The sequence below is a fragment of the Octodon degus genome, unplaced genomic scaffold (genome assembly GCF_000260255.1).
Source record: "Octodon degus isolate 3935 unplaced genomic scaffold, OctDeg1.0 scaffold00431, whole genome shotgun sequence".
In the NCBI taxonomy this organism is placed as follows: domain Eukaryota; kingdom Metazoa; phylum Chordata; class Mammalia; order Rodentia; family Octodontidae; genus Octodon; species Octodon degus.
Window position 1 is genome coordinate 416,038 of NW_004525007.1, and position 26,634 is coordinate 442,671.

At 36.8% G+C, this 26,634-nt stretch overlaps 1 protein-coding gene across 1 annotated transcript in view; it reads left to right on the plus strand.

Annotated features, from left to right (window-relative positions):
• The window catches only part of Ak9 (adenylate kinase 9), a 244,663-nt gene that overhangs the window by 166,188 nt on the left and 51,841 nt on the right, over nucleotides 1–26,634 (plus strand). The window contains exons 19-26 of the mRNA XM_023708665.1: nucleotides 5,564–5,640; nucleotides 8,267–8,422; nucleotides 11,515–11,604; nucleotides 12,071–12,271; nucleotides 12,615–12,730; nucleotides 18,043–18,255; nucleotides 23,997–24,257; nucleotides 26,097–26,221. Coding sequence (XP_023564433.1) covers nucleotides 5,564–5,640; nucleotides 8,267–8,422; nucleotides 11,515–11,604; nucleotides 12,071–12,271; nucleotides 12,615–12,730; nucleotides 18,043–18,255; nucleotides 23,997–24,257; nucleotides 26,097–26,221 — 1,239 coding nt within the window. The remainder of the gene's footprint in view (nucleotides 1–5,563; nucleotides 5,641–8,266; nucleotides 8,423–11,514; nucleotides 11,605–12,070; nucleotides 12,272–12,614; nucleotides 12,731–18,042; nucleotides 18,256–23,996; nucleotides 24,258–26,096; nucleotides 26,222–26,634) is intronic.

Sequence of the window (26,634 nt, forward strand, 5' to 3'; positions counted from 1 at the left end):
TTACTGCTAAGATGTCTCTCGGGTAGATGGATGTTCAAGAAGAAGGGGATGGTGAATGAAAGCAAGAGACAGGAAAAGGAATATTGTGCGAGGGTCCTGCTTCAAGGTTGTATATGATGAAATTTTTGGACTTATGTGCAAACATGAGAAGTATAGAATTCTTTATACTATTTTTAAAATATAATCTAATTTTTAAGTGTTTTTATCATATTATGCAGGGACTTAAAGTTCAACATATCAATACTTGATGAAAAATACCTGTTCCTTATTATGCCTAAGATGTTTGAAATGCAGTTAGATAGTGAGGTTAAGCTTAATAGACTAAATCGTTTGATAATAACAATAAGCTTGTCTTCTGGATGGTTAAAAACCTAAGTTTGCATTACAAAATTAGAGAAAAAGGAGGGCTACAAGGAAAGCCAACATTTTGGCCCTAACCCTCTAAGGTCAATTAAGACTCAGGATATATGAAAACTTGTACTGTAATGTCATGTACCTCAGTAGTGTCCCAAATTTTCTGATAAAGAAGATTATGGGGCCAAAGAGGAAAGTGATCGATGACGTAGAGTGTGCCTAAGGAGAGTCCCATGGGGAGAAGACACTCTCTCAGGCTTTCTCACAGAGCACATTGGCCAAGCAATGGCCGTGACTCATCCACATGGCTGCACTGACAAAGGTTCTACAATCTGAGGTACAGGATCTCAGGATAAATCCTGAGGGGTTTTCACTGGCCTTCTCAGACCAAAAAGCTACAACTCTTGTTGCATAGGTCCTGCTTACCTTGGTCTTAACCATCCAGCAGAAAAGTATAAAAATGAAATGTAAGAAGTAAAGCCATGCTGTTACATTGAGCTGTAGGGGACTCAGGTCAACAATTTCTGAAATTTCCAGTGAAGCGGAAGCCCCAATAGTGTTATGGGGTACTGGACTCTTTTAGACTATTTTGCTGAGTTTACACACCTATAATATTCAAATATTGGAACTTAACCAAAAAAGGGGATACAGATGAATGTCCATTTTGTATCTTTGTATTCAAAGTGGTTAGGATAGATATATAGTTACATTCTCTTAATGAATAAAATGATTTGTTCAAATGGTGTTTTTAAATAGGATCTCAAGTCCGCATTTTGTACAGTAATTAACCACTAAGAAGAATATATGCAGTGTTTTATTTGTTGAAACTGTACTTCTGATTTGATTTGAAACACTCTCATTGCTGTTTATCAATAAAATTTTGAAAAAAAGAAGAAAAATATAGCTATTAAAAAAATAAATAAAGAGATCTTATCTTTTCCCTAGCTGTGACGGCATCTTCAAGATCTGAAACTCTTCACTGGTTTTGCCAGCTTTTGATAGAGATTTCAAATTCCTCTATATCTCTTTGACTCTGCTTCATGTGATGTATTTCTTTCCTGTATTGCTTATTCAGGGAATCTGTCATTTTTCTAATCTCCTGTACTTTTTTATCAGTGTCTTCTTGAGATGCAGTTATTGATTCTTTTACTACAGAAATCATTTCTTGTCTGATTTGCTTTACATGTTTTTGCATTTGATTCTTTACTCAGATGCTATTAATTCAGAGATTTCTTTTTTATTTCAGATTTTATTTCTGATCTGAGTTCCTCTATAACTTTCTGCAGTTGTTTCTTTCCTTTAGATCCTATTGATTCAGACATTTCAACTGTGTGATTCCCAATTTCTTCTGTGCTAGTATCTTCTGCACTTGTTCTGGGTGGGGTTGTAGCCTGAGATTGCATTTTACTCCTTCTCTTTCTCATTTTGTATAGCACTCTCCTCTGACCTTTAGTGTAGAGCTTTGGTGCAGTTATAACCTCAGCACCTACTGAAAATTTGGATGCATGTCTACTAAGTTTGCATCCATACAGTTGTGCCTGGCTTGGGTGTGGCTGCTGTTTTCAGCTCCTTCCTGCTGCAGCTCTTGGAAGTGAACCTGTTGTGCCCCTCTGGGAAGATGTTCTGCTTCTAGATTAGTTGGTTTGTTCTGGCACCTATTCTTTCTGCAGGTACTCAGCTGCAAAGATTCACCCCAGGCACGTATGTATGGTTTGGATTTGGAGGGGATCAGGGATTGCTGGGGAGCATGGAAACTCTCCTACACGCTCTCAGGGCCTGGGCTTGGGCTGGGCCTGGGGGATTCCTGATAGCATGGCAGAAGTTCTCCCTCATGCGCTGGGCCTCAGCTTAGTCTGGAGAGGTCCAGTGGGTGCATGAGAGTGGGGGAAGCTCTCCCACACACTCACAGGGTCTAGGCTTGGGTTGAGTCTGCAGGCATCCCAAGAGCGAGCGAGGTGGAAGTTCTTACACAGCAGGCTTGGGCTGGCTCCAAAGGTGTAGAGGGGTGCCAAGAGCGCTGCAGAAGGTCTCACTCATGCGGCTGGTCTGGACTTGGTGTGGAGAGTTCCAGTGGGCACAGGGGAGCATGGAAGCTCTCCCACACACTCACAAGGCCTGGGCTTGGGCTGGGTCTCAAGTGGTCCCCAGAGCATGGCCAGTGAACATTTGTTGTAGTTTATTTATTATTATTATTATTATAATTATTATTATTATTTGTCAAAAACAGGGATAGAAGATAGAACTCAGGCCCTTGCACTTGCCAGGGAAGTGCTTATTCCACTGAGCCATCTCTCTGGCCCCTTGAAGTAGTTTATTTTGATACTAATTTTAAAAGATGCAATTGTCATTCTTATATATGTTTCTTTGTGCAATAATATGCCTATTTCTGAGTTTCTACAGATGGAATTTCTAGGTGAAAGATACACATAACTTTACTTTTCATAGATACTTTCTCCATCATTTTGCTAACTTTCCTTGTACCTGCCTTCCCTGTCATTATTAAGGGAAAATGAGTCCTCCAGCCTTAATGAAATACATCAGATTCCTTACAGATATTTAAATTTTGGTATTCTAGCCATTTTAAAATTTTATCATAACTGTTAGAAGAAAATAATCCCATCAACTGAGGAATGGATAAAGATGTGGTATTTTTACACAATTGAGAATTACTCAGCTATAAAAAAGATGAACTTGAAGCTTTTATAGGTAAATGGCTGCAACTAGATACCATCCTCATAAGCAAAATAAAGCAGATCCACATTTGCAAACATTGTATTGTCTCCCTAGAGTAAGAACCTGAAAGAAAAAAAAAAAAAAAAGAACCTGAAAGAGTAAATAAAATCTTAAAATTACAGTAGATGCTGGGAAAGGGAAAGAATCTGTTCAAAGGGAAGAAAAAGCTTGGATTAGAGAAAGGATGAAAGAAAGACGGGAAAAAATGTATATTTATGTATATTTACAGGATAGCTTGGATAATTGTACTGCTGATTTCTGCTGCTTTATTGAAAAGAGCAGTTAATGTTTAAATTTTTTTCTTCTCCTTTTCAGTTTCTTATGTTTCTAAAATCAATTTTGTATGCTTATATCTGATAATCTAAACAACTAATTTGAAGAAAACATGCTGCAGTGTAACAGCCATTATTGAATTCTTATTATTTTGTTTAGTGAAATTCTGTATCAGTTCTAATGTGTTTTCTTTTTTCTTTTTCTCTCTCTCTCTCTCTTTTTTTCTGTTTTTAGTCTCTTTAATAAATACTCAAGAGCCAACCAGAAAGCTCAGCAGAGTAAAGTGTCTGCTTAGGCAGATGCAGGGACCAGGGTTTGATACTCCCCATCCAGGGCACACTGAGACAGCAACTGAGACTAAGTGTGGTAGCATGCACCTGTAATCCTAGTGCTTGGGAGGCTGAAAACAGGAAGTTCACTATGGGTCCGATCTGTGTAGTGAGATCCTGTAGACCCTGTACTAAATACATTTAAACAAAATCAAATTTTTCTAATTAGAAAAAATTTACAACTTTTATGTATTTAATGTAGAAAACTTAAAGATAAATATGTTAAAACATTCATAACACCATCTATAGGTAATTACCATGTGTTAATTGTTCAGTTTTCTTCCACTCTTTTATCTTATATACATTTTAAATATAAGCTAAAGTTGTATATACAGTTTTATATTCTGCTTTTTTTCACTTAACATTTGTGAATAATTTTCCATCTAATCAGAGGGAAAATGTTTCAAATCCTTTTGCCCTTCAACTTATGTTAGCTAATTTTTTATTACTTCTGACAGATTTTCTAGTTAATAATTAAACTTTTTTGAAGTGTAACATTCCAGTTTTTCATCTGCACTGCAGATGGTAATTTGTAATAGTGGTTTCATATTGGGAGTGCCTGTCATTGTGGTATTCTGAACACGGGCTGCTTGTCATGACATGCCAGTTACTGCTAAGATGTCTCTCAGGTAGGTGGATGTTCAAGAAGAAGGGGGTGGTGAATGAAAGCAAGAGACAGGAAAAGGAATACTGTGGGACAGTCCTGCTTCAAGGTTGTATATGGTGAGATTTTTGGACTTATGTGCAAACATGAGAAGCATAGAATTCTTTATCCTATATATAATCTAATATAATCTAAATATAATCTAATTTTTAAATGTTCTTTATCATATTATGTAGGGACTTAAGGTTCAACATATCAATACTTGATGAAAAATACCTGTTCCTTATTATGCCTAAGATGTTTGAAATGTAGTGAAATAGTGAGGTTAAGCTTGATAGCGTAAATCGTTTGATAATAACAATAAGCTTGTCTTCTGGATGGTTAACAACCTAAGTTTGCAGACCAAAATTAGAGAAAAAGGAGGGCTACAAGGAAAGCCAATATTTTGGCCCTACCCTTCTAAGGTCAATTAAGACTCAGGACATATGAGAACTTGTACTGTAACGTCATGTACCTCGGTAGTGTCGCAGATTTTCTGATCAAGAAGGTTATGGGGCCAAAGAGGAAATTGATCGATGACGTGGAGTGTGCCTAAGGAGAGTCAAACCAAAAAGCTACAACTCTTGTTGCATAGGTTCTGCTTTACCTTGGTCTTAACCATCCAGTAGAAAAGTATGAAGATGAAATATAGGAAGTAAAGCCATGTTGTTATGTTGAGCTGTGGGGGACTCACGTCAATAATTTCTGACATTGCCAATTAAACAGAAGACCCAATGCTATTATGGGCTTCTGTACTCTTTTAGAATATTTTGCTGAGGTTACACACCTATAATATTCAACAACGGAACTTTAAAAAAAATTGGGGTATAACTATGAATGTCCATTTTGTATCTGTGTATTCAAAGTGGTTGGGATAGATATATAGTTGCATTCTCTTATGAGTAGAATGATTTTTTCTAATGGTGTTTGTAAGTAGGATCACAAGTCTGCATCTTGTACAGCAATTAACCACTAAGAAGAATATATGCAGTGTATTATTTGTTGAAACTGTACTTTCGATTTGATTTGAAACTGTCTCATTGCTATATGTTTATCAATAAAACTTTGAAAAGAAAAAAAATAAAATAAATAAAATTGTACATTATAAAGTAAAAATATATTGAATATATAAATGATTTTCTCTTTTTATTGCCATAAGCAGTTAATAATGTAATAATGTGATATGTCTGATTCTGCAAACATAATTAAATTTTGAGCCATTTCATTTCAGAAAGGCTAAAGAAGAGGAATTGAGAATAGAAGAAGAAAAGCAAAGACTACTGGATGCTATGCATGAAAGAGCAAAAGGTCAACATAGATTGATAAGATGAATAATGTGTAATTTATTCTTGTATTGTTATTGCAAGCAAGTGCATTGTTTCAAGCAAAAAAGGGCCATAAGTTTTACCAGACTGCCAGAGGGACCCATGGCTGAAAAGTGAAGGGTATAGTTTTAGTTTTCCACTGCTTTGGACAGGCTACTCCTAAACTTAAGGAAACCTTCATTTTTATTACCCAACCCATTTTGTGGGTCAAGACTTGAGGAAGGTCCCATGGAAGCAGTTTTTGTTCCCTGAGCACAGGAATTCCGGTTTGAATCATCTACCTTGGAAGTGCATCTTCCAGTCCCAGTAACCCTTGAGAGCAACTTGGAACACTCTGAGCCAGAGCGCTGCAGCTAAGCCACTTCTCTGTACAGAAACTGTAAGGAATGGTGTGATATTGGGTTAACCACTAGTTTTTTTTGGTAATTTATTATGAGTCAATGGATAATTAATATAACACAGATAGCAGTCAAAACCACAAATAGTTGAAGGATCTTAGACCACCTACCTTTTGATTCATCCATTATTTATATGGTATGCAGATTAGTCATTGGGGTTTTTAAGAAAAGATTTGAACTTCTTTACATAAATTTTTAATAATTTATCCAATATAGATAGGAATAGAACCTAGAAGTAAATTTATCTACACACATTGGAGGTATATATATATATATATATATATATATATATATATATATATATTTTATTTTTTTTTACTCTAAGATATGTAGTTGAAAATTCTAGTTTCTTGTGTTGGCTATGCAGCTTTATCCCCAGCTGCAGTAGGATTCAGTAAGTACTGCTTCACACTTGAGGGTATTACCATAAAACTTTAAATTTACTACAAAAAGATTCACCACTTTTCAAGTTACATACTTGGAAGCTACACAGACTGCAGTCTTGTTTCAGACAGATAATAGGATTCTCTAGGATACTTTACTCTGGCATGTAATCCTCTAAAGATAAATAAGACTTGGATATCAGAGTTGTATCACACCATGAGAATGTGATATTTGTAGGAGCTCACTGGCAGAGTGAATTCTACAGGAGTATAAAAAGCAAGCTCGTTTACATTTTTCAAATCATCTTTGCATAGAAAATCCTCAAATTCCATTTCATGAATGTATGCCAGTTTCATAAGTATGTGAAAGGGAGATGAGTTTCCTGATACCACTGCCATCTTTTTCCTGAAAGATTTAATGCATATAATTTTTTGTGAGCAGCCGCCCCAAACTTATAATTGTTTTATAAATTAAAAATTAGCATATTAATATATTACTACTTACTGCTTTTACTTAACTGTTAGGGAAGCTATAATTGTGTATACAGTCTAACCTGGTGTTGCCCAGTGTAAGCCACATAAATAACTTACAATTTTGTAGTAGCCACACATTTTACATTCAGTGTTTTTATGCTAACCCTTTGATGTCCTTTTGTATGTTGAATACTTAACATATGTTTCAACTTGGACTGGCCTCATTTCAAGTGCTCAGTAGCCACACATGACTAGTGGCTAACATTTTGGACAATGCAGATCTAGGCAGTCTGTTACTGAATGAGCATTGGGCTGTCTCTAGTCTTTTATTGTTAGAATATTTTAGATTGATATAAAATTTCTTTTGAATAAATCCTTGGCCTGGTTCTTTCCTAAGACCATGAATAGATGATTGTCCTTCTTTATCACATTTTTTAAAAACAACAGACTTTATTTATTGGGGGAAAAAACTGTCTGAGAGAGGGACAGAAGGGAGCCCAAGTAGGTTGCCAAGCAACTTTTCTTTTCTAGGGACTTTTATACAGCAAAACCATGAAGTGAGGTGGGTCTAAGGGGAAAAAATGGGAATTCCCTAGGTGGGCATAAGGTGGGATAAAATGGCCAACCAATAAGATTACAAGCACAACTGCTGAGGTAAAATTGATTAAAGCAGGATCAAATGGGGAAGCTGAATACACAATGGAGGTTCTTCCTGTAGGGGGTTGGGTTAGTGATTCTTCTTGACTTTTTTCAAGGTGATTGATACCTATTTAGAATATCAGTCCCTGGTGTCTATTCCTAGGGAAGTATGTGGCTGCATTTCTTTAATCTTTTGTCTTGAGGTCCAGACCCACAGCTGAGGTGCCTATCTCTCTCCCACAGTTGCAAGATATTTTGTCTTCCATATTGGGTCCTTTGAGGGCCTAGCCCTGTCTGACAACATATAATATTTTTATCTAATGACATTTTATTCTTTTTTCTTAATGTATTTTAGTACAGGAACTACAGGGTCTCACTACACAGATTGGACTCTTAGTGATCCTCCTGTTTTCAGCCTCCCAAGTGCTGGGATTAAGGGTGTGCATCACCATGCTCAGTCTCCATTGCCCTCTCAGTACACCCTGGGGGCAGAGCTGGCACAGCACTCCAGGGATTGAACCCTGGTCCCTGCATGTGTCTAAGCTGGTGCTTTAGTCTGCTGAGCTATCTGGCTATTTGGACTGGCTAAATGTAAATGGTCTAACTACATTTTAGTAGATATGATTATTCTTTGTTCTAGACTCAGTATTTAGTACCTAATAAATATTCATTGACTTAAACTGAATGCTAATTTGTTCCTTCTGGTGTTTTCTAGAAGCTGAAGAAGCTGATAATGGAGCTGAAGAAGTTGAGGGTGAGGAATCTGAATTCCATGGAGAATCTGAGGCACCTGAAGCATCTGAGAACAGAGAGTCACTGTTACATGAAGAGTCTGAAATGTCTCAGGTTCCTAAAATAGAGCATGAATCAGGTGGGCATATTCTGAGGGATTTGTCCTTCATTCTACTCTGATCCATTAGTGTATATGTGTGTGTGAGTGCATGTGTATGTATGTGTGTGTGTGTGTGTGTGTGAGAGAGAGAGAGAGAGAGAGAGAGAGAGAGAGTGTGTATGTATAAAATGGAAGCTGGCTAAAGATGAAAAGATGAGTCTTCCAAACTGCTGAGAATGTTTAGATGGTATAATGTGTAGCATGGTAAGAAAGCCAAGGCTGTTTTGTCCCAGCACTGATGTTACAAGCAGGACACATTGTCCAGAAAGCATGGGCCATTAAATGTACTAAACTATAAAAACTTTCCTTTTCTTCTGACCTTTTACACCCAACTTCGTCATTGTGTTTTTCATTTTTTATCAACACTAAGAGTGGAGCCCTTCAAGAAACCCTATAAAACTCCTCATGTCACACACACATGAGTCAACCCCATCTCAAGGCCTACTTTTGTGGATTGGGTCAGGTGAGGAGTCTGTGGGCAATGAAAGTCACCCTAAGTGATATAAGGGAATGAAACTCCCAACCTGAAAGATAACTGGGATGACTTTCTGTTCTCTAAAACTGAAGAATGAATTTTAGGAATGTTAGGTTTTTCAGACAACACAGTAAAGAGATAGGAAAGATAAAAGAAACCTTTATTAACTCCAGAGACATGGAGAGGAACAAAGGCAGGTGGGGCAGATCCTCTGACCTGAGACAAATGGAGACATGAGACTTTTCTGGACTTTTGCTAGGAGTGGAGTTTGAGCGTTATGTTTAGAAATGTCTGAGGAGCTGACTGGGGTCTTGCTTGTGGCAGCAGGAAAGGTGAAAGGAAATTTCACCCTGGGTTGGGTTGGAGAAGAAGGGGGAAGGTGGTCTCTGGGAAGATGAGCTGTCGTCTTAAGGTCTTCAGCCATGTTAGATTACCTCCATAGTAATTCAGCAATGTATACTAGGGCCAGAGCCTATCAAGGAACAAATGAGGTTAAGAGCAGTGTCCTATTACTTACTTTTCTCTTATTGCTGGGACAAATACCCGACATCCAAAATGAAGGAAGGAAAGTTTTATTTAGTTCACAGTTAGTGGAGGTTTCAGTTCATACTCAGCTGGCTCCAAGGAAGAGTGGCACATGGCAGAGAGCAGCCTTTCACAATGGTGTCAAAGAGCAAGAGCAAATGGGAGGAGGAGTGGCAATAATGGCAACAGACAGCAAGTCTGCTTGCCTTGTGTTACATTCAGTCTGTCTGCCCCAGGCTGGGTGTAGCACTTACACTCCTCATCCCAGAATTACTTACACCCATAATCCCAATTTAGAAGTCTAGAAGTCTGCCCCATGACTGCATGAGGCTTTGGGAGGACAACTAGACACAAACATTAACAAGCAGAATATATTTATTGGGGGAAAGAAAGCTTCTGTCTGAGAAAGGGGCAGAAGTGGGACCTGAGCAGGTTGCCCTGGAATCTGTCTCTTCCAGAGATTGTTATAGAGTAAAACCATGTAGTGAGGTGGGTCCAAAGTGAGAAACATGGGAACTCACATGAGGTGGGGCAAAACTATGGTCAACCAATAAGATTACAAGCACAATTGCTCAGGTAAAATTGATTAAACCCAGGACCAAATGGGGAAGTGAGTCATGTAGTAATCAGGCATGAATACAGAACAGAGGATTTTCATTTTGGGGGTTGGGTCAGTGTCTCTCTCTGGCTTCTAGGTGATTGGTGCCTGCTTAGAATATCAATCCCTGATGCCCATTTTTAGGGAAGTATGTGGCTGCATTTGTTTGCTCTTTTGTCCTGGGGTATGACCCTCACCAGGGGTGTCTGTCTCTCCCAAAGTTGCAAAGTCATCTTGTATTCCATAGTGTCTCCCTGAAGGCCTAGCTCTGTCTAGCTGCCTATAATATTTCTATCTAATTTAGCTGCCTGCAACATAAGGAGTAGAGAAGACAAAGACAGCATATTCCACTATGGTGGTAATGAGGCTAATAGGTGCTTCCAAGCACAGTTAGTGCTAGATTAGAAATGAACTCTACAAACAAAAAGTCTTCAGATATTGGCAGCTAGATTCCAGACTAGATTGCTAAGGGCTGGGAATTTGGTGTAGATTAGTAAAGTGAACAGTAGGGGAAAAAATGTAACAATGAGAACCCTCAAGTTCAACATAGATCATTTTATTGCATTGACTTTATGGGTCAATGTCTTGAACTTTTTAGGCTACTATAAAAAATACTGTAACAAGTGCTTCAACAGCAGAAATTAATTTTCTTCTAGTATTAGGGAGTGAAAAGCCCAAGATCAAATTGCTTGATACATAATTAACTAATTCCATATCTTATATCAAGGAAAAACCTAAGCTATAGTCATTTCCTTTCACAGTAAGGTGAGCTTCTTCTCAATTTCTCCACTCTTATACTCACTGCTTGGGGTTTGTAATATCATCATCACTTATTGCCACTTTCTGGACTTGGTGTATCTTCATGAATATTTTAATGAACAACTAAAGGAATATGAGGCACTAAAAGTATAAAGCCATATTAACAGAAGTTTGAAACATGTTTAACAAGTTTTAAACTGTAGTTATGTATAGTATATGTCAATTAGTAGAGGAGTCTGTGTTGTTTTATATATTTAAGTATATTCTTTATTATTTGCCTCATACTATTATTCTTTACCTAACAAGAAAGTATTCTTTTTTTTTTAAAGGAGTCTGCAGCATTGTAATGTTTAATTTTTATTTATTTATTTATTTATTTGTGTGTGTGTTTGTGTGTGGCCAGCTCAGCCCACCTGGGGACAGGGCTGGCTGGCATGTGGTGCTGGGGGATTGAACCACTGTCCCTGTGCTTTGCTAAGCTTGTTCTAAGTAGGTGCTTTAGACCACTGAGCCATCTCACCTGCCCTATAAAGAAGAAAGTATTCTTTTTTTTATCTTTACCTAACAAGAAGATAATTATGTTTCTAATTATGTTTTCAATTAGACATGTTATATACAATTTAAACAGTGTTTTGAAATTTTCTTGTACCAATACTTTCTTAAATAAATTAACCTTTTAAAATCCAAATACTGACTATTAGTTTTTTTCTTAAGTCACTGAGCCTGCTGAGGATACTGCAATTGAAACAGAAATTCTGAAAGGATCCAAAGAGGGCCTGGAAACTGAAGAATTATTTGAAACAGGTTAGGCTGTAAAATAGAAGTAGTACATAAAGATGTTTTTCATCTGTCTTACATGGCCTAATTCCTTATTTTGAGGATAATACGTGCATCTTACTTACTTCTGTGTTGTCTGCCAGTTGATACTTGTTCTATTTAATTAGCTTATTCCTTTAAGTGTGGCTAGCTAGTTTATGACTGATTTTCATCAAATTTTATTTTATAAATTATGTTAACAGTTAATACTTTTTTATGAAACATTAACTGCTCAAATAATTTGAGTTTTATTTCTACGTAATGATTCGTCTACAGCATATAAAGAAGAAAGCATAATTAAAGTATGAATTTATGAAAGTATATTATGGATTAAACTATTAAATTTCTTCTTTCTAATGTTTTAAAATATTATAGAATGTAAGTTATTTTGGCAGTATGGTTAATTAGGCTACTTAAAGACTGTCTTTTCTTTCTTCTAACTTTCATATAAAAGTTGTACTACCTGAGTTCCCAGAAGATGCTTATCCTGATGTTCCTGAAATGGAGCCTTTTAAAGAGAAGATTGAATCTTTCAAGACCATGTGGAAACAGCTGGAATCACTCATAAGTGAATCTTTCATTCAAATTTTAAACCTGGAGATTGCCAACAAAACACCAAAGGAACTACTTCAGAAAGTAGTTGAGACTATGGAAAGTAAGGGCTACAGTGTAACATTTAAGATGAAGAACAGGTACTAGAATTAAAACAAGTTTGAAATGTCAAGACCCCTCTGGATAAGTTATGAAACAACATCCCATGTTTCCAAGGGTCATGTATGAAGTACTTGAGTGCAGTCATAGCACAGGCTCTTTATGTTCAGAATGGCTGGGAGGTGCATGAGATGCCAGCCTGGCCACTTGTCACATAAAGCATTTGTAAAGGCTTATTTGTGCATATTTTAAAACCAAGAGATCCATAATACTAATTTTCTTAACCTTCAACTACTGTACTATGCTAGTATTTTTATTCTAAAATTATTTTCTTCATTTTTTAACAGAACCATTTCAGTATCGTGCAATGGAGCTGACTGTGGAGGATTATGATGAAGATGCAGAAGACTATACAGCTGAAGCAGATGATGAAGAGGTAGAAGAAGAGGAAGAAGAAGAAGAGGCATGATTGCTTTATTACTACTCATTCTTATCTGGCAAGTCAATGGCAATATATATATTCAGAGTGGTAACTATCTTTTTTGGACTCTTACTGAACAAATAGCCATCCTTGCCATTAGAATTAAGTATTTTGGCACACACTCTCCCCTCCTTACATAGGTTTATTTGACTCCCTAAAATGCCAGGATTGTGTGTGTGTGTGTGTGTGTGTGTGTGTGTGTAGCAACAATGACATACAGTGATTCTGATAACAGTTTCCAGTGCTTTATCCCTGAGGAACTGAGGGGACTGTTAGGTGGAGTGGCTCCCAGATGTGAGCTCTGTTCTGCCTATGGTTAGGTTCTCTTCTCATCAGATTTCTGTAATGTTTGGTGCTTTCTTCTGTGTCCCACTCCAGCTTGCTATACAATAGTCTCTTATTTGTATCTACAGATAAGTCTCAGGCTGTTCATAATATCTAACACTTATACATGGTTCATTAATAATATAGTAGAAAATTCCACAAATCATAGGCATTAGGAAATGGATCAAATATGTGTAGTGGGACTAGGCCTCAGTGCCTAAAGCAAACAAGCTACCTCAGTCCTGAGATAAACATCCTGTCTGATTAGGGTCAGCTATTAGTCGCTAGGCAACCTTGTGTTATGTGTTACTAACTTTGCAAAGGTATAAATAAAAGTTGGTTTTGTTGTGGGATGGCATTCCTCTCATCTACCAGGCAGACCAGTGACCACCTAGCCCAGCTTTTTCTTTACAAGAGAATTAAATCATTCATTAGTTACACATGATAATGGATGATACACAGCTTCAATCCCACCTATCATTTTATCTGGTACCATTATTCAATTTAGATACAAAGGATGTGCCAACAATCATTTTTATAACCAAGTAGCTGACTGTTTGCTTGGGTGACCTTTTCATAGGTCAAATTCAGAGGTCACAACAGTAACTGTCAGTTCAACTACACCAAGGTTTCTGAAGACAATGACTTCTTTAACCAAGCAATTGTAAAGAAATTTTAAATGGAATATGGCATCACCCTGAAGGAATTCTAACTGTACACTGTTGGGGATGTTAACCAAGATGGCTTCAGAGTAGACTAACTTTACACAGAACATTTTTAAAAAGACACATTTATTCAGCATGATAATCAGTCTATTACATTTAGCAATCAATAGCATGGGTACAAAAAAAGGTTATATTAAAACCCTTTTGTGGGGGCTGGTGAGATGGCTCAATGGTCTAAAGCATCTACTTAGAACAAGCTTAGCAAAGCACAGGGGCCATGGTTCTATCCCCCAGCACCACATGCCAGCCAGCCCCACCCCCTGGTGGGCTGAGCTGGCCACATACACACACACACACACACACACACACACACACACACACACACACAAATAAATAAATAAATTTTTTTAAAAAACCCTTTTGTGGAATGCTTTACACTTTCCACAGAACAGAAACTAAAATAATCTGTTATACAATTAGTCACAAATACAATCCTCAAGTTTTTTGCCCATATGCATGAGTATTGTCTAAAACATGTCTTCTTTGTAGCAGCTAGGCCTTGCCACCACTGTGTTTGGCTGAGTTCACAAATCTGTTGTAAACCTGTATCTTCCCTGTTACTTCTCTGGCTCTCCTCTCCTGCTAAGCTTTGTTTCCTGGAAGTGTTTAAAACCTTCTGCCACTGCCATAGCTACTGCTGCTGCTGGAGCCACCATAGCCACCTTGGTTTCATGGTTTGGTAAAATATTGGCCTCCACCACCACAGAGCCCAGAGCTTCCAGCTTTTGTCTTCTTGTCTATGTGGTTTCTTCCTGAGTAGAACGGATCCAATTGAGACCAGCGGATCCCTGCAGTTTAGCCTCTGGAGTGGGAAATAATTAGACCTGAAATAAGAATAACATTTGCCCTGGCTTTGCCTAACATACAAGCAAGATATAAGCAAAGCTGTAATACTACTGTTAAATAACTTGTGTCCAAGAACAAAATTCAGCAATAGTTATGATATACAAGGTAAAATTCTGACCTAAATTCAGTTTCTTGGACCTGTAAACTGGCAGGAAAATATTAATTATAATAAAGAAAACAGTCAATTTAAACTGATCCAAAACTGACAAGCTGTCACAAGTAGCTGATAAAGACTTTAAAAGTTGCTATAAATGTATTTTATAAATTTTGTAAGCTAAGCAGCAATGCAGAAGATATGATAAATACCTCACTTGAACTTTTTATTTATTTATTTTTATTTTGGCAGAACTGGAGATTGAACTCAGGCCCTTACACTTGCCAAGGAAGCACTTTATTCTACTGAGCTATCTCCCTGGCCCTCACTTGAACGTTTTTGTCAAAAGTATTAAATAAAAATATTCATTAAATCGGGGCCAGGGAGATGGCTCAGTAGAATAAGCACTTCCCTGGCAAGCACAAAGGCCTGAGTTCAATCCCCGGTTCCGAAAAAAAAAAAAAAATTCATTAAATGGAATGATGATAGTTTAGCTGTTGCAGATTAGTGAACTTGAAGAAACAGTAATAAAAACTATCAAAAATTAAACAAAAGAAGAACATCTGCAAATAAAATGAGAATATCAATAATTTGCAGAAAAATTTCAAGCAACCTAAGAGAATGTGATGCAAGTCAGGAGATAGACTTTTTTTTCCCTAATTTGGAAACAGAAAAATCCAAGAAGCTCAATGAATTCCAAGTTCAAGAATTATACCATTCAACAAATAGTACCAGAACAGTTGTATTTTCTTATGCAAAATTTTGAACATTGAATCAAATGTTATCTATTTTTTGAATGTACTCAGAATGAGTGATAGGTCCAAATGTATAGCCTAAAACTATGAAACTTTTAGAAGAAAACAAATCATCATTGAGCATTTAAATTCTTTTTGTGTTATTACAAAATGTAGGTCATTTACAACAATTAGCTTTTAAAAATAAAATGATTCAAGTGAGTCAAGACGTAAAAGGTACATGATAACAACAACAACCAAAAAAAGACACTCTGGGTATTAATGAAAGTAGAACTCAAGAAGAAAGTTAGAGGCTGTTGAGATAGCTCAGTGGTCTAAGCAACTGCCTGGCAAGCGCAAGGATCCAGGTTCGGTTCCTGGTACCACACGCTGTGCAGGCTGTGGGTGCCGAGCCAGCTACCAAAACCAGGCCTGGTGGTGCACTCCTGCGATCCCAGTGCTGGGGAGGCTGAGACAAGATGATCACTATGAGTCCAAGCTGCATAGCAAGACCCTGTACCAAATAATTAATGAATTAATTAACATTTTTTTAAAAAAGAAATGCATTAAAACTTCTTTAGGGTTATCTGTAGGCCTGGCAATGTCAGAAATTGTTGACTTGAACCTTTTACAGCTCACTGTATTAATATGGATTTACTTTTTATACATTTTTATACTTTTCTGCTGGATGGTTAAGACCATGATAAAGCAAGACCTATATAACAAGAAATGTAACTTTTGTATCTGACAAGGCAGTCAAATCCCCTCAGGATTTAGCCTGAAACCATGTACTGCAGTTTGCAGATCCTTTGTCAGTGTCATTCATGTAGATGAGTCATGACCATTGCTTGACCAATTTGCTCACTGTGAAAACCTGAGAGAATGTTTTCTCTCCATGTGACTCTCCTTAGGCACACTCTACATCATTGATCACATTGCTCTGTGGCCCCATAATCTCCTTGATCAGAAAATTTGGGACACCACTGAGTTACAGGATGTTACAGTACAGGTTCTCTTATGTCCTGAGTCCTCACTGACCTTGAAGAGCAATGGCCAAAATGTTGGCTATCCTTGTAGCCCTTCTTTTTCTCTAATTTTTAGGTCCACAGATGAATTTACAGCCAGTTGACTTAGGTAAAAGGAACACTAGCACAACAACTCATGAAACAAAATGGGCATAAAATCTGATTTTTAAAGGAGTTGTTTTCAATTATAGGGATTTTGTACCAACAAATTTGAAAGTCAAAAAAAAAGACTAAGCCACAAAGTCATTTACTAAAATTTAATTAGGAAGAAAAATTAAAGCTAAGCAAAAATGATAGAGGGTTTTATAGGTAATATATGCTTCCATTATAGATGTATTATGTGTTCATTTCCCTATGTTCTTTTTTGTTTCCTATGTTCTGTAAATGCTTCCACATCATAAACAATAAAAAAAAACCTACTACTTCTCAGTCCATTTTGAAGTGGGAATGTCCAAGGAGAAAAGTTGAACAAGAATAATGTAAAAGAGTTCCAATTTAGCTCATCCTTGTCACTTTACAGACAGTGATTGTATTTCTTGTAAAAAGAATCATGTTGTGGAATAATTAAGTTAAATATTTCATTTGTAATTTTAAGAATACTATTTTCATGCCTAAGTATATGTTTATTTTGTGTGTGTATTGATAGTATTACTTAGAAAGCAGATTCTGAGCAGAGTCTAGAAGGAACTCAAAATTTCTAAGAGTGTGCATAGCATTGAAAGGAAAAGGTGAAAGGAGATTTTCACTATGCACTGTGATGTGTTTGGATATTTCTGGAGTAAGTGCTTTATAACAACCATGTTCATTTATTTCTATTCTGTAAGTGTCCTTAAAATACTTTGCACATTTGTATCACAAATGAAAAGTATGTTGTGTTTTTCATTTGCACTAAATATTTCCAAATTATCATTTGATCATATATCCTCTTAAAAGGAAGAATAGCAATTCTATGATGTCTCCTACTTAATTTGCAATAGGTAAAAAGTTGTGAGCTGACTCAGCTTTTAGTTCTAGAAAGTAATTTTATTTTAGAGACTGACTTCACATTGACCCTGCCCCAGCACAAGCTGGAGTTTCCCATTGCTTCTGTGCTTGCGAAGGCAGAGCACCTTTATGCTCAGTGTTGCTTAATTTTTTTTTTAATGAAAAACACTTAGAATTGAAGTTAGAGGAATATGATAAACTGAATTTTAATTTATTAAAATAGTATAAGGTTAATCTTTCATGGATTATTTTAAGTTGGATTGTTATAGGTTAGATATTAGTCAAGGTGAATTTTTAAAATTTTCTCTTGGGGCTGGTGAGATGGCTCAGTGGTCTAAAGCACCTACTTAGAACAAACTTAGCAAAGCAAAGGGACCATGGTTCAATCCCCCAGCACCACATGCCAGCCAGGGCCGCCCCCTGGTGGGCTGAGCTGGCCACACACACACACACACACACACACACACTAAATAAATAAAATTTAAAAAATAAAACATGAAATTTTCTCTTTAGCACTGCTTCAAAGTGGGGCTTTAATATTCTCTGAACTGAATATTTTTAGAATGAAGAAAAAGCAGAAGAGAAACGCAGGCATTTGGGAGACACGAAGCATTTTTGTCCAGTGGTTCTCAAAGAAAACTTCATCCTACAGCCAGGCAACACAGAAGAAGCAGCTAAATATCGAGAGAAAATGTATTACTTTTCTAGTGCTGAGGCTAAAGAAAAGTTTTTGGGGCATCCTGAGGACTATGTGGCTCATAAAGAACCATTAAAGGTAAAAATAACACTTCTATCCTACTGATTACTCCTGAGTACTTTGCTTGTTTGTTTGAGGAAGGGTCTTGCTATGTAGTCTAGGCTGGCCTTGAACTCACTAAGCATCATAGTCTGACATTAAGATTGTGGTGATCTCATGCCTCAGCCTCCCATATCCTAGAATTACAGGCATGTACTACCATGCCTGGCATGCAGTTACTTCTTAAAAAGACTTATAACCAATTTCTGTTATTGTACTAGTGAAGTCTCCAGTTTCATAGGACAATATGATGAAAACTACCTAATTTCAAGAACAATTTTTATAACACAACTTAAATAATCAGCTATGTTGATTTCTACAGTAATGTCTTATGTCCAGCCAGCATTTAGCATCTGTTTGTTGTTTCCCCTTAATCTATAGTATAAAGGATTGCTGAATTCATTAGTTACTGGATTAACGGGGCTGGTGAGATGGCTCAGTGGTGGATTAAGGATAACCTCTGCTGGTTAGTTACTCCAAGAACAGGCTAGTGGTTTAGAGAGCACATGGAGCAATTAGATTTCAGAACTGGTGAACTTTTGGAGGTACAATGGGTGGAAAATGCCCGTGGAATTGTGCTTACTCAGGCGATACTGCTTCTGGTGCTTTACACTCTGTGCCTGTTTTTGGAGTAAGCCATCCTGAGTTGGCCAGTTCTGCAGGAGTCAGGGCTAACAGTGAGTGACTGGACTGCAAAGCGATCAACTTCCTTGAAGGAGTTGTTCTTGGTCAGCTTAACTAGATTAAAATGCGCTGAATGGCTAATGTTACCCTATCTGTACAATAATCAGCTTTTTCTTCATTTATAATTTTAAATTCCTATTTATTATTATTGAAAAGTTTTCCATTTTCTTTTTTAAATTGTTAAAGCCAGATGCAAAAAAGCAAATACTGTATAATTCCACTCACATGAAGTATCTCAAAATGGCAAATTCTGGAGAAAGAGAAAACAAAAGTTAACTGTTCAGAAGCATAAGTACATTCCAGTTTGGAGTCATGAAAAGGTTAGGAGCCAGAAATAGTAGTACATGCTTAGAAACCCAGATACTTGGGAAGCTGAGGCAAAAGGATTGTAGGGTTGAAGACAGCTTGGGTGATGTAATGAGGCCCTGTCTCAATATAAAATAAAAAGGGCTGCAATGTGTCTCAATACTTTGGTTTCAATATCCAGTACTGTTGGATGAGAAAAAGGTTCTGGAGATGAATAGTGGTTCACAACACCATGAGCATGTTTAATGTCACTGAATTATATGCTTAAATGGCTTACATGATAAATGTAATTATTTTATTTTATTTTATTTATTTTTTAATAATTTTAAAAGTATGCATTGTGGCAAGTTTTTCATTTCTGAAAATAAAACATGTACGTCTATTTTTTAAGTTTATTTCCTCTTCCATAGGTATGTATATACTTTCTAGTGTATATAATATTTTACAGTCTTTCTCCACTAAATTATATGAAGACAACTTATGTTTCTATATAGATTTCCCAATGTTTAGTCACTTTGATATGCCATTTTAACATCTAATTCATTGGTAGACACTCTTTCACAGTTTTTAATATATTTAATTAATTAATTAATTAATTTTGGTTTTTAAAATTCATTTTAATGAGAAAAAAGATAAAATAGCAATGAAACAGTTTCAGAAAAGGTTTGTTTTTGTTTTTGTTTTTTTGCAGAACTGGGGATTGAACTCAGACCCTTGTGCTTGCCAGGGAAGTGCTTATTCCACTGAGCTATCTCCCTGGCCCCTCAAAAAAGGTTAATAGGATAATGGAACTTAGAAAAAATGGGGTATACAGATGAATGTCCATTTTTTTTTAATTAATTAATTTATTTGTGTGTGTGTGTGTGTGTGTGTGTGTGTGGCCAGCTCAGTCCACCAGGGGGCGCGGCTGGCTGGCATGTGGGGCTGGGGGATTGAACCGTGGTCCCTGTGCTTTGCTAAGCTTGATCTAAGTAGGTGCTTTAGACCACTGAGCCATCTCACCAGCCCCTGAATGTCCATTTTGTATCTGTGTATTCAAAGTGGTTGGGATAGATATATAGTTACATTCTGTTAATGAATAGAATGATTTGTTCTAATGGTGTTTGTAAATAGGATCACAAGTCCGCATCTTGTACAGCAATTAACCACTAAGAAGAATATATGCAGTGTATTATTTGTTGAAAAAATAAAATAAAAAAAGGTTAATAGGGCAGTTACAATAATTAATACATTACATGTTGTTGTCTTCATAGTAGTTATTCAGAAGACAAGATGGAGACATGATATATTGTCTAAACATTGTCAGTATAGGTTTCTTCTCAGGACCTACCAAATAGTTCAGCAGATTAAAGTGCCTGCAAGGAGGTGCAGGGGCCAGGGGTTCAATCTCTGGGCCTGCCGTGCTAGTTTCGCCCATGGGGTGTGCTGAGACAGCAATTGAGACTGGGCATAGTGGCGTATGCCTGTAATCCCAGCTCTTGGGGAGCTGTAAACAGGAAGATTACTACAAGTCTGATGTAGTAGTAAGACCCTGAACACCCTGTAGACCCTTCCCTAAGAATAAAAAAATATTAAAAAAAAACTTCTTTCTCAATAAACTAAGAGAAAATCCTATCTTGTGTATACATATGTATATTTCTTACTTCTTTTCCAAAAAAATGGTCCTTTTCCACAGTTTTTTAAAAATAATTTTCCACAGTTTTTTAAAAATATCATTTTTTAAAATATCATTGAAGTATCAGTTCCTCTGATACTTCAATACCTTCTACTTCTATGCCCTGTGCTTCAACACCCCTACTTTAATACCTCCAACACTTACCTCAGCGTGGTCTGCCTCCTGCTTCAGCCTCCTAGAGTACTAGGATTACAGGCATGTCCATCTCCATCCAGCTACCTTTATCTTTTCTAACTCTACATAGAATACACTGTTAAGGTATTCTGGATACTTTGGCCATTTTTATGAATCTTGATCTTATGGTGCCCATGGGGACTATTGAAGTATGGGGATGGTTTCACTAAGAATCCCCAACATACATTGTAGATTTAAGGACTCACACACAGGGGTCATTTGTCTTCTGTTGCTTTCAGTAGTAGTTTCCCTTTTAGTCTGGTGTACAGGTTTGATTTGTTGCCTTGTTTTACACAAATCCTATGGGTAGGTCCTTATAGTACTGATGGTGTGTCCACAGTTGTTCTGAAAATCATAAAACACATTGAGTTTAGTAGCAGCAATGCCTCTGATGATACTTCAATACCTTCTACTGCTACACCCTGTGCTTCAAAACCCCTACCTTAATACCTCCAACACTTACCTCAGCGTGGTCTGCCTCAACACTGTACCTTCAATACCCTCTGATTGGAAGATAATCCTAATTGCTACAGTTTTAACCTGTAAGTGAGGAAGGTATTACTCTTAACCATTTTATATTACTGTAGGATTTATATAAAGGTAATGTGAAGCTATAGCTATATAATTTCATGTCATTCACACACATAAACCAAGAGATGAAGGTTGTCCTTAATTCCAGAGAATCCAGATTTGGTTAACATAAGAAATGTTGCTGGAACACATCTTAACCAACTTTATTTATATCTTGAATGTTATTATTTGGTTCTCATATGCCCTCTTTTCCTGAAAATGAGACCTAGCTACCATCACTACTCTCTTGCTTGGTGGATACTGTAAGTCAGGTAAAGCAAGGATAGGCTGACTGGGGTAGGATTTTTGACCTCTAGTTTTCTCTAGTTTTCAGGGCCATTAATTTTCCAAGTAGGTCTTTCTTAGGGAAAACAGAGTATATAAGATAATTTGTAGGATTCCATGTCCAGCTCAGCTCTTGAAATTTCCTGAATGAAGGACAGCAGAGGATCAAAAAATGAAGTCAAGAGTCAGAATGCAGAAAGAGGTGAGGTGAGGTGGAGCCCCCTCTCCAGATGGGAGAAAAGGAACTACTCTGACTGCAAGTATTTATTTATATACTTTGGAGGCTGTTGTCAGCTGAAACCCCTCTGCTCAGCAGCTTGGTTGCTTAGCTCACTTCTGGCAACTGCTGTTCTGGAATCTGGAACAGCTTTTTCACATGGCTCACCTCAGGATACTCCACAGGGGTAATCACTCTCCAGCCACTTTCCACAGTAGGACATAGAATTTATAGCTGTGAGTCATTTTGCCTCCCAAATATTAAAGGTATTGCTTATTTCCTAGCATCTACTATTACTAGGCTAATCATCACTCTAAGGTAGATAATCTATCTTTTTTAACTACCTGGAAACTAAGAAGGTCTTTTTTCCATTCTTGATGTTCTTAAAATTGTCCAGAGTTCTTTATTCACTATATTGGACACACAGTACATGTTTACCTTAAAGTCACCTGTTTTATCAAGGTTCACAGTACAATTGAAATTAGCCCTTTGGCATGATTATTTTCAGGCTCTGAGAGCTCTTTCTTATCTCTGGTATTTTGTCTTTTTGTTGTCTTGCTATCTTTTTATATTTTTTAAAAAATGTTTTTCTATTCCTTGAGATACCACTCCTTTCTTTTGTGTTTATCTGGTATGCTTTTTCCTTTTCATCTTTGAGCGCTCCTCTGATCATTTCCTTCACAAGAATAAAAGATGATGACTGTGTACACCTTACTGCTTCTGTTGCTTGAAATCCATCTGTTCCTTAATACTTCAAGTGATGCAAATACTTTCTAGGTCCTTTGAGGCTCATACTACCCAGATATGTCACCTCTCCCCACTTGTCACTGTCATCTTACAAGTTTCATAGTCATTTCTCCACACATAGAATACTACCTGCTACTTCATCTCAGCTCTCACTGTTGTTCTTGACATCTTCAGCATCTCCTGGATGGCCCAAATAGACATGAATTTTCTGTCCTGTGTTTTCTATTATAGAGAACATAGGAATTAATAGATGGGTCTCTAAAGTTTACACTACTAATTTTTTGTTGGTAAAACCATCTTTTATAATCATACCAAGAAAGTGTCTTTCTGTTCTTAATTAACATTAAAACTTTGAGGAAAAAGCTAATTTTATTTCATTAAATGTTTTTGACATATGATAACAAGATGATCTTATGATCGTTGATACTCCCTGAGGGCCATTGTTGATACAGTGAGTTATGTTAATTTATATCCTGTGATGTTTGATGTTGATTGTCTGCTTGGTTGGATTAAAAGACAATGAGATTGTGAGGGGCCCAGGGACATGGCTCAGTGGAATAAGCACTTCCCTGGCAAGCACAAGGACCTGAGTTCAATCCCCGGTTCTGAAGAAAAAAAAAAGAGAGATTGGGAGGACAGTAGCTTTACTGGTGAATTCAGAGTTACTAAAAAGAAGTGGAACCTAGTTGGGGGAAGTAGTTTACTGGGGGCATGTCTTTAAACATTATAACCATTCTCAGACCTTTTTCCTCTCACTTGGCTTTCTGGCTGCTGTGAAGGGAGTGACTCTTCTCCATCATGCCCTTCTGCCATATTGCTTCTGCCTTGGAATCATTCAGACATAAACTGATCTCTGAAACTGTGAGCCAAAATACACTTCTCTTTAAGTTATTTACACCAGAATTTTTGTCCCAGAAAAATTTTTTTTCTAAATGCCCTGAGTCTTCAAAGCAATCATCCCTGTTCAATTTAAGACAAGCAATTAATAAGCTTTGTTTTTTTCTAATTTATTCTAAGCTTTTCTTCATTCTCCACCTCCTCCTGACCCACCCTCTGTGGCAGGCTCCTCCACTAAGAATTTGCCTTCTGGGCCCCCATGGATCTGGCAAAACTGTGTGTGGAAGAAAGCTGGCAGAAAATTTTGGCATTTTTCACATTCAGTTTGAAGAAGTTCTTCAGGAAAAACTATTGCTCAAAACTGGAAAGAAATTTGGACCTGAATTTGAGGAAGATTCTGAGGAGGAACAAGCTGCCAAACAAGAACTTGAAGAACTGGCACTTCAGGCCAATATTAAACTTGAGGAAGAAAACACAAAGAAGCAGGTAAATCTGTTGTTCTCCTTGATGATAGTTATACTTATTGAGGTTACCTTTGGGAAATAGCATTAAACTCTATAAAACTCCTAACAAGGATGAAGAGATTAGCACATAAAAAGTCATTTAAAGATGTAGGAATGTGGCTCAGTAGTAAAGCTTGTATGTACAAGCCTCTGGGTTTGATCGCTAGCACTACACGAAATTTTCATTCTAAACTCACCATTCCCAGTGTTCACAGATCTTACTGCTCATCTAGAATATGAAATGGTGAGGTTTACTTGACTCCAATAAAAATCAGAGTTGCTTTCCTTGGCCAAACTGCTATGTGGCATTCATTTGATGTGTCTTGACCTTGGCTATAAGGTTCCCATTCATTATGCTTTTTTTATGATCAAGTAGCCTAATGATCTGCCCTACTGCCAGTGGAGGTCTCAAAATATTAATCTCTAATGACACATAAGAGGCAAATTTGTGTGTATTTTTTAGATAGCTCTATCTGGGTTTGTAAAAAGACAATTAATTCTAATTCATTTTTTAAATCATTTCTGATATAGCTAGATATAACTTGTTTTTCTCAAATAAGCTACCATAAGTGGACCCAGATAAAATTATTTTGTTCCTATAGGTAATATAGCACACTTTCAAACATGTTCTTTAAATGTTTTCCATCTATATTTACTAGAGTCAGGGAGAAGCTGATATTCAGTTAACTTAAATATGTATATTAATCTAGAGTTTTAAACTTAACAAGTCAAGTTTTTAAGTGTAACAAAATATGTACTGTTTTTATATGGTCATTCAGTTTTCTTCTGTGAGTTTCTGAACCATTTAACTTCCAAGGAGGCATACTAAGGCACATTATTTTTAGAAAATAGAATTAGCTCCTACTTCCTGGTAAGTAGAAGTTTGTCTAACCTTATTCATTCTCAAAATTTTGGATGGCTCAAGTACCCAACAAGATAATTTAATTCCAGTAAAAACTGTTTTGGATTGTTTGTTTGTTTAACTATCCATTCAAGGGTAATTATCAGAGGGGGTTAAATTGAGTTAATCATAACAATGTTTTCTATTAATTATGTTATCATAATTCCCTTATGGACATATTTCAGATGGGTGCCTCATTGGCCCATTCTTTAATCAGCATGTAGTTTGGAGAGAGAATACTATATAATTAAATAATAGGTGACAAAAATCAGTTAAATGTAAGTGTAAGTTAAATTGAACAAGGGTTTAACAGACCAATAAGTTATGACTTCGACATCATGTATGAAAAGTTACATTATCACTAATAATTCCTCTTAGCTGTAGTAGACATTACTTACAATTTATAATCATATTGAACAATAATACACATAGAAAAGTTCAAATTTTAGCATGTTTATATGCAACAGTATGAAAAGTAAACCCAGAGGGAAAAAGGTCTATCTTAATCATTAATGTTATGCACTATTATTTATTTATATGGTGATTCTTTCTTTTTTTTTTTGCCACTCAGGATGCCTTCAGGGCAGGTCTGGTTTGGCTTGAGGATGAGGGGATAGAACCACAGCATCCTGAGCCTGACTGCTTTGTTTCAGCAGGCACTTAAACTCCTGAGCTAATGGGCAGGCACCCTATATGGTGATTTTTTGTGTCTGTTTTGTTACTGATTTTTGTTTGTTTGTTTGTTTTTTAATCTCTTGAGATAGTCTTACTATGTTGCCCTGGCTGGCCTCCAACTCCTGGTTCAAGTCCCACCTCATTGTCCCAGCTCAGCCTCCTGTGTGCCAAAACTACAAGTGTGTGTACCCCTACACCTGGCTAGAGTTTAAAAATTTGTTTTATTTTTCTAATTTTTGTCTGTAGCCTCCAGAAGTACAACTTACAGAAGAAGAAGAAGCAATTAAATCAAGTCTAATAGACAGTGAGCCATTGTCTGCTGAAATTCTTGAAGTCATCCTTTCTGAGTGGTGGCATAAAGAACCAATATGGTATCTTAGTTTATGTAACTATATATTTATTAATTTTATATAGTATATTCTTAAATATAGAAATGTAGTACAGCATAAATTTAAGAATTTTCTCCTTTGCATTCATGTAAACCTGTGATTCACTTGAGCCACATGTTAAAGATGGGACCCAGGCATTAATATGTTTGAGTCATAGGTGATTCTAATGTACACTTGTAGTTAAGAACTCATCTTCTGAGCTGTATACTCTAATGTGCTGGATTCTTTCCCCTGAGGCCTTTTAATAGTTATTGTTAAGGCCTCTTAATAGCTGTCCATAGTGTCACAACCTACCAAATGCCAGGAACAATGTAGATCCTGCACAGGATAAACCTCCAGTTCACCAGAGTTTAAAACTTCACCTCAGTGTTTTAATGAGAATTGCTTGTCTTGAT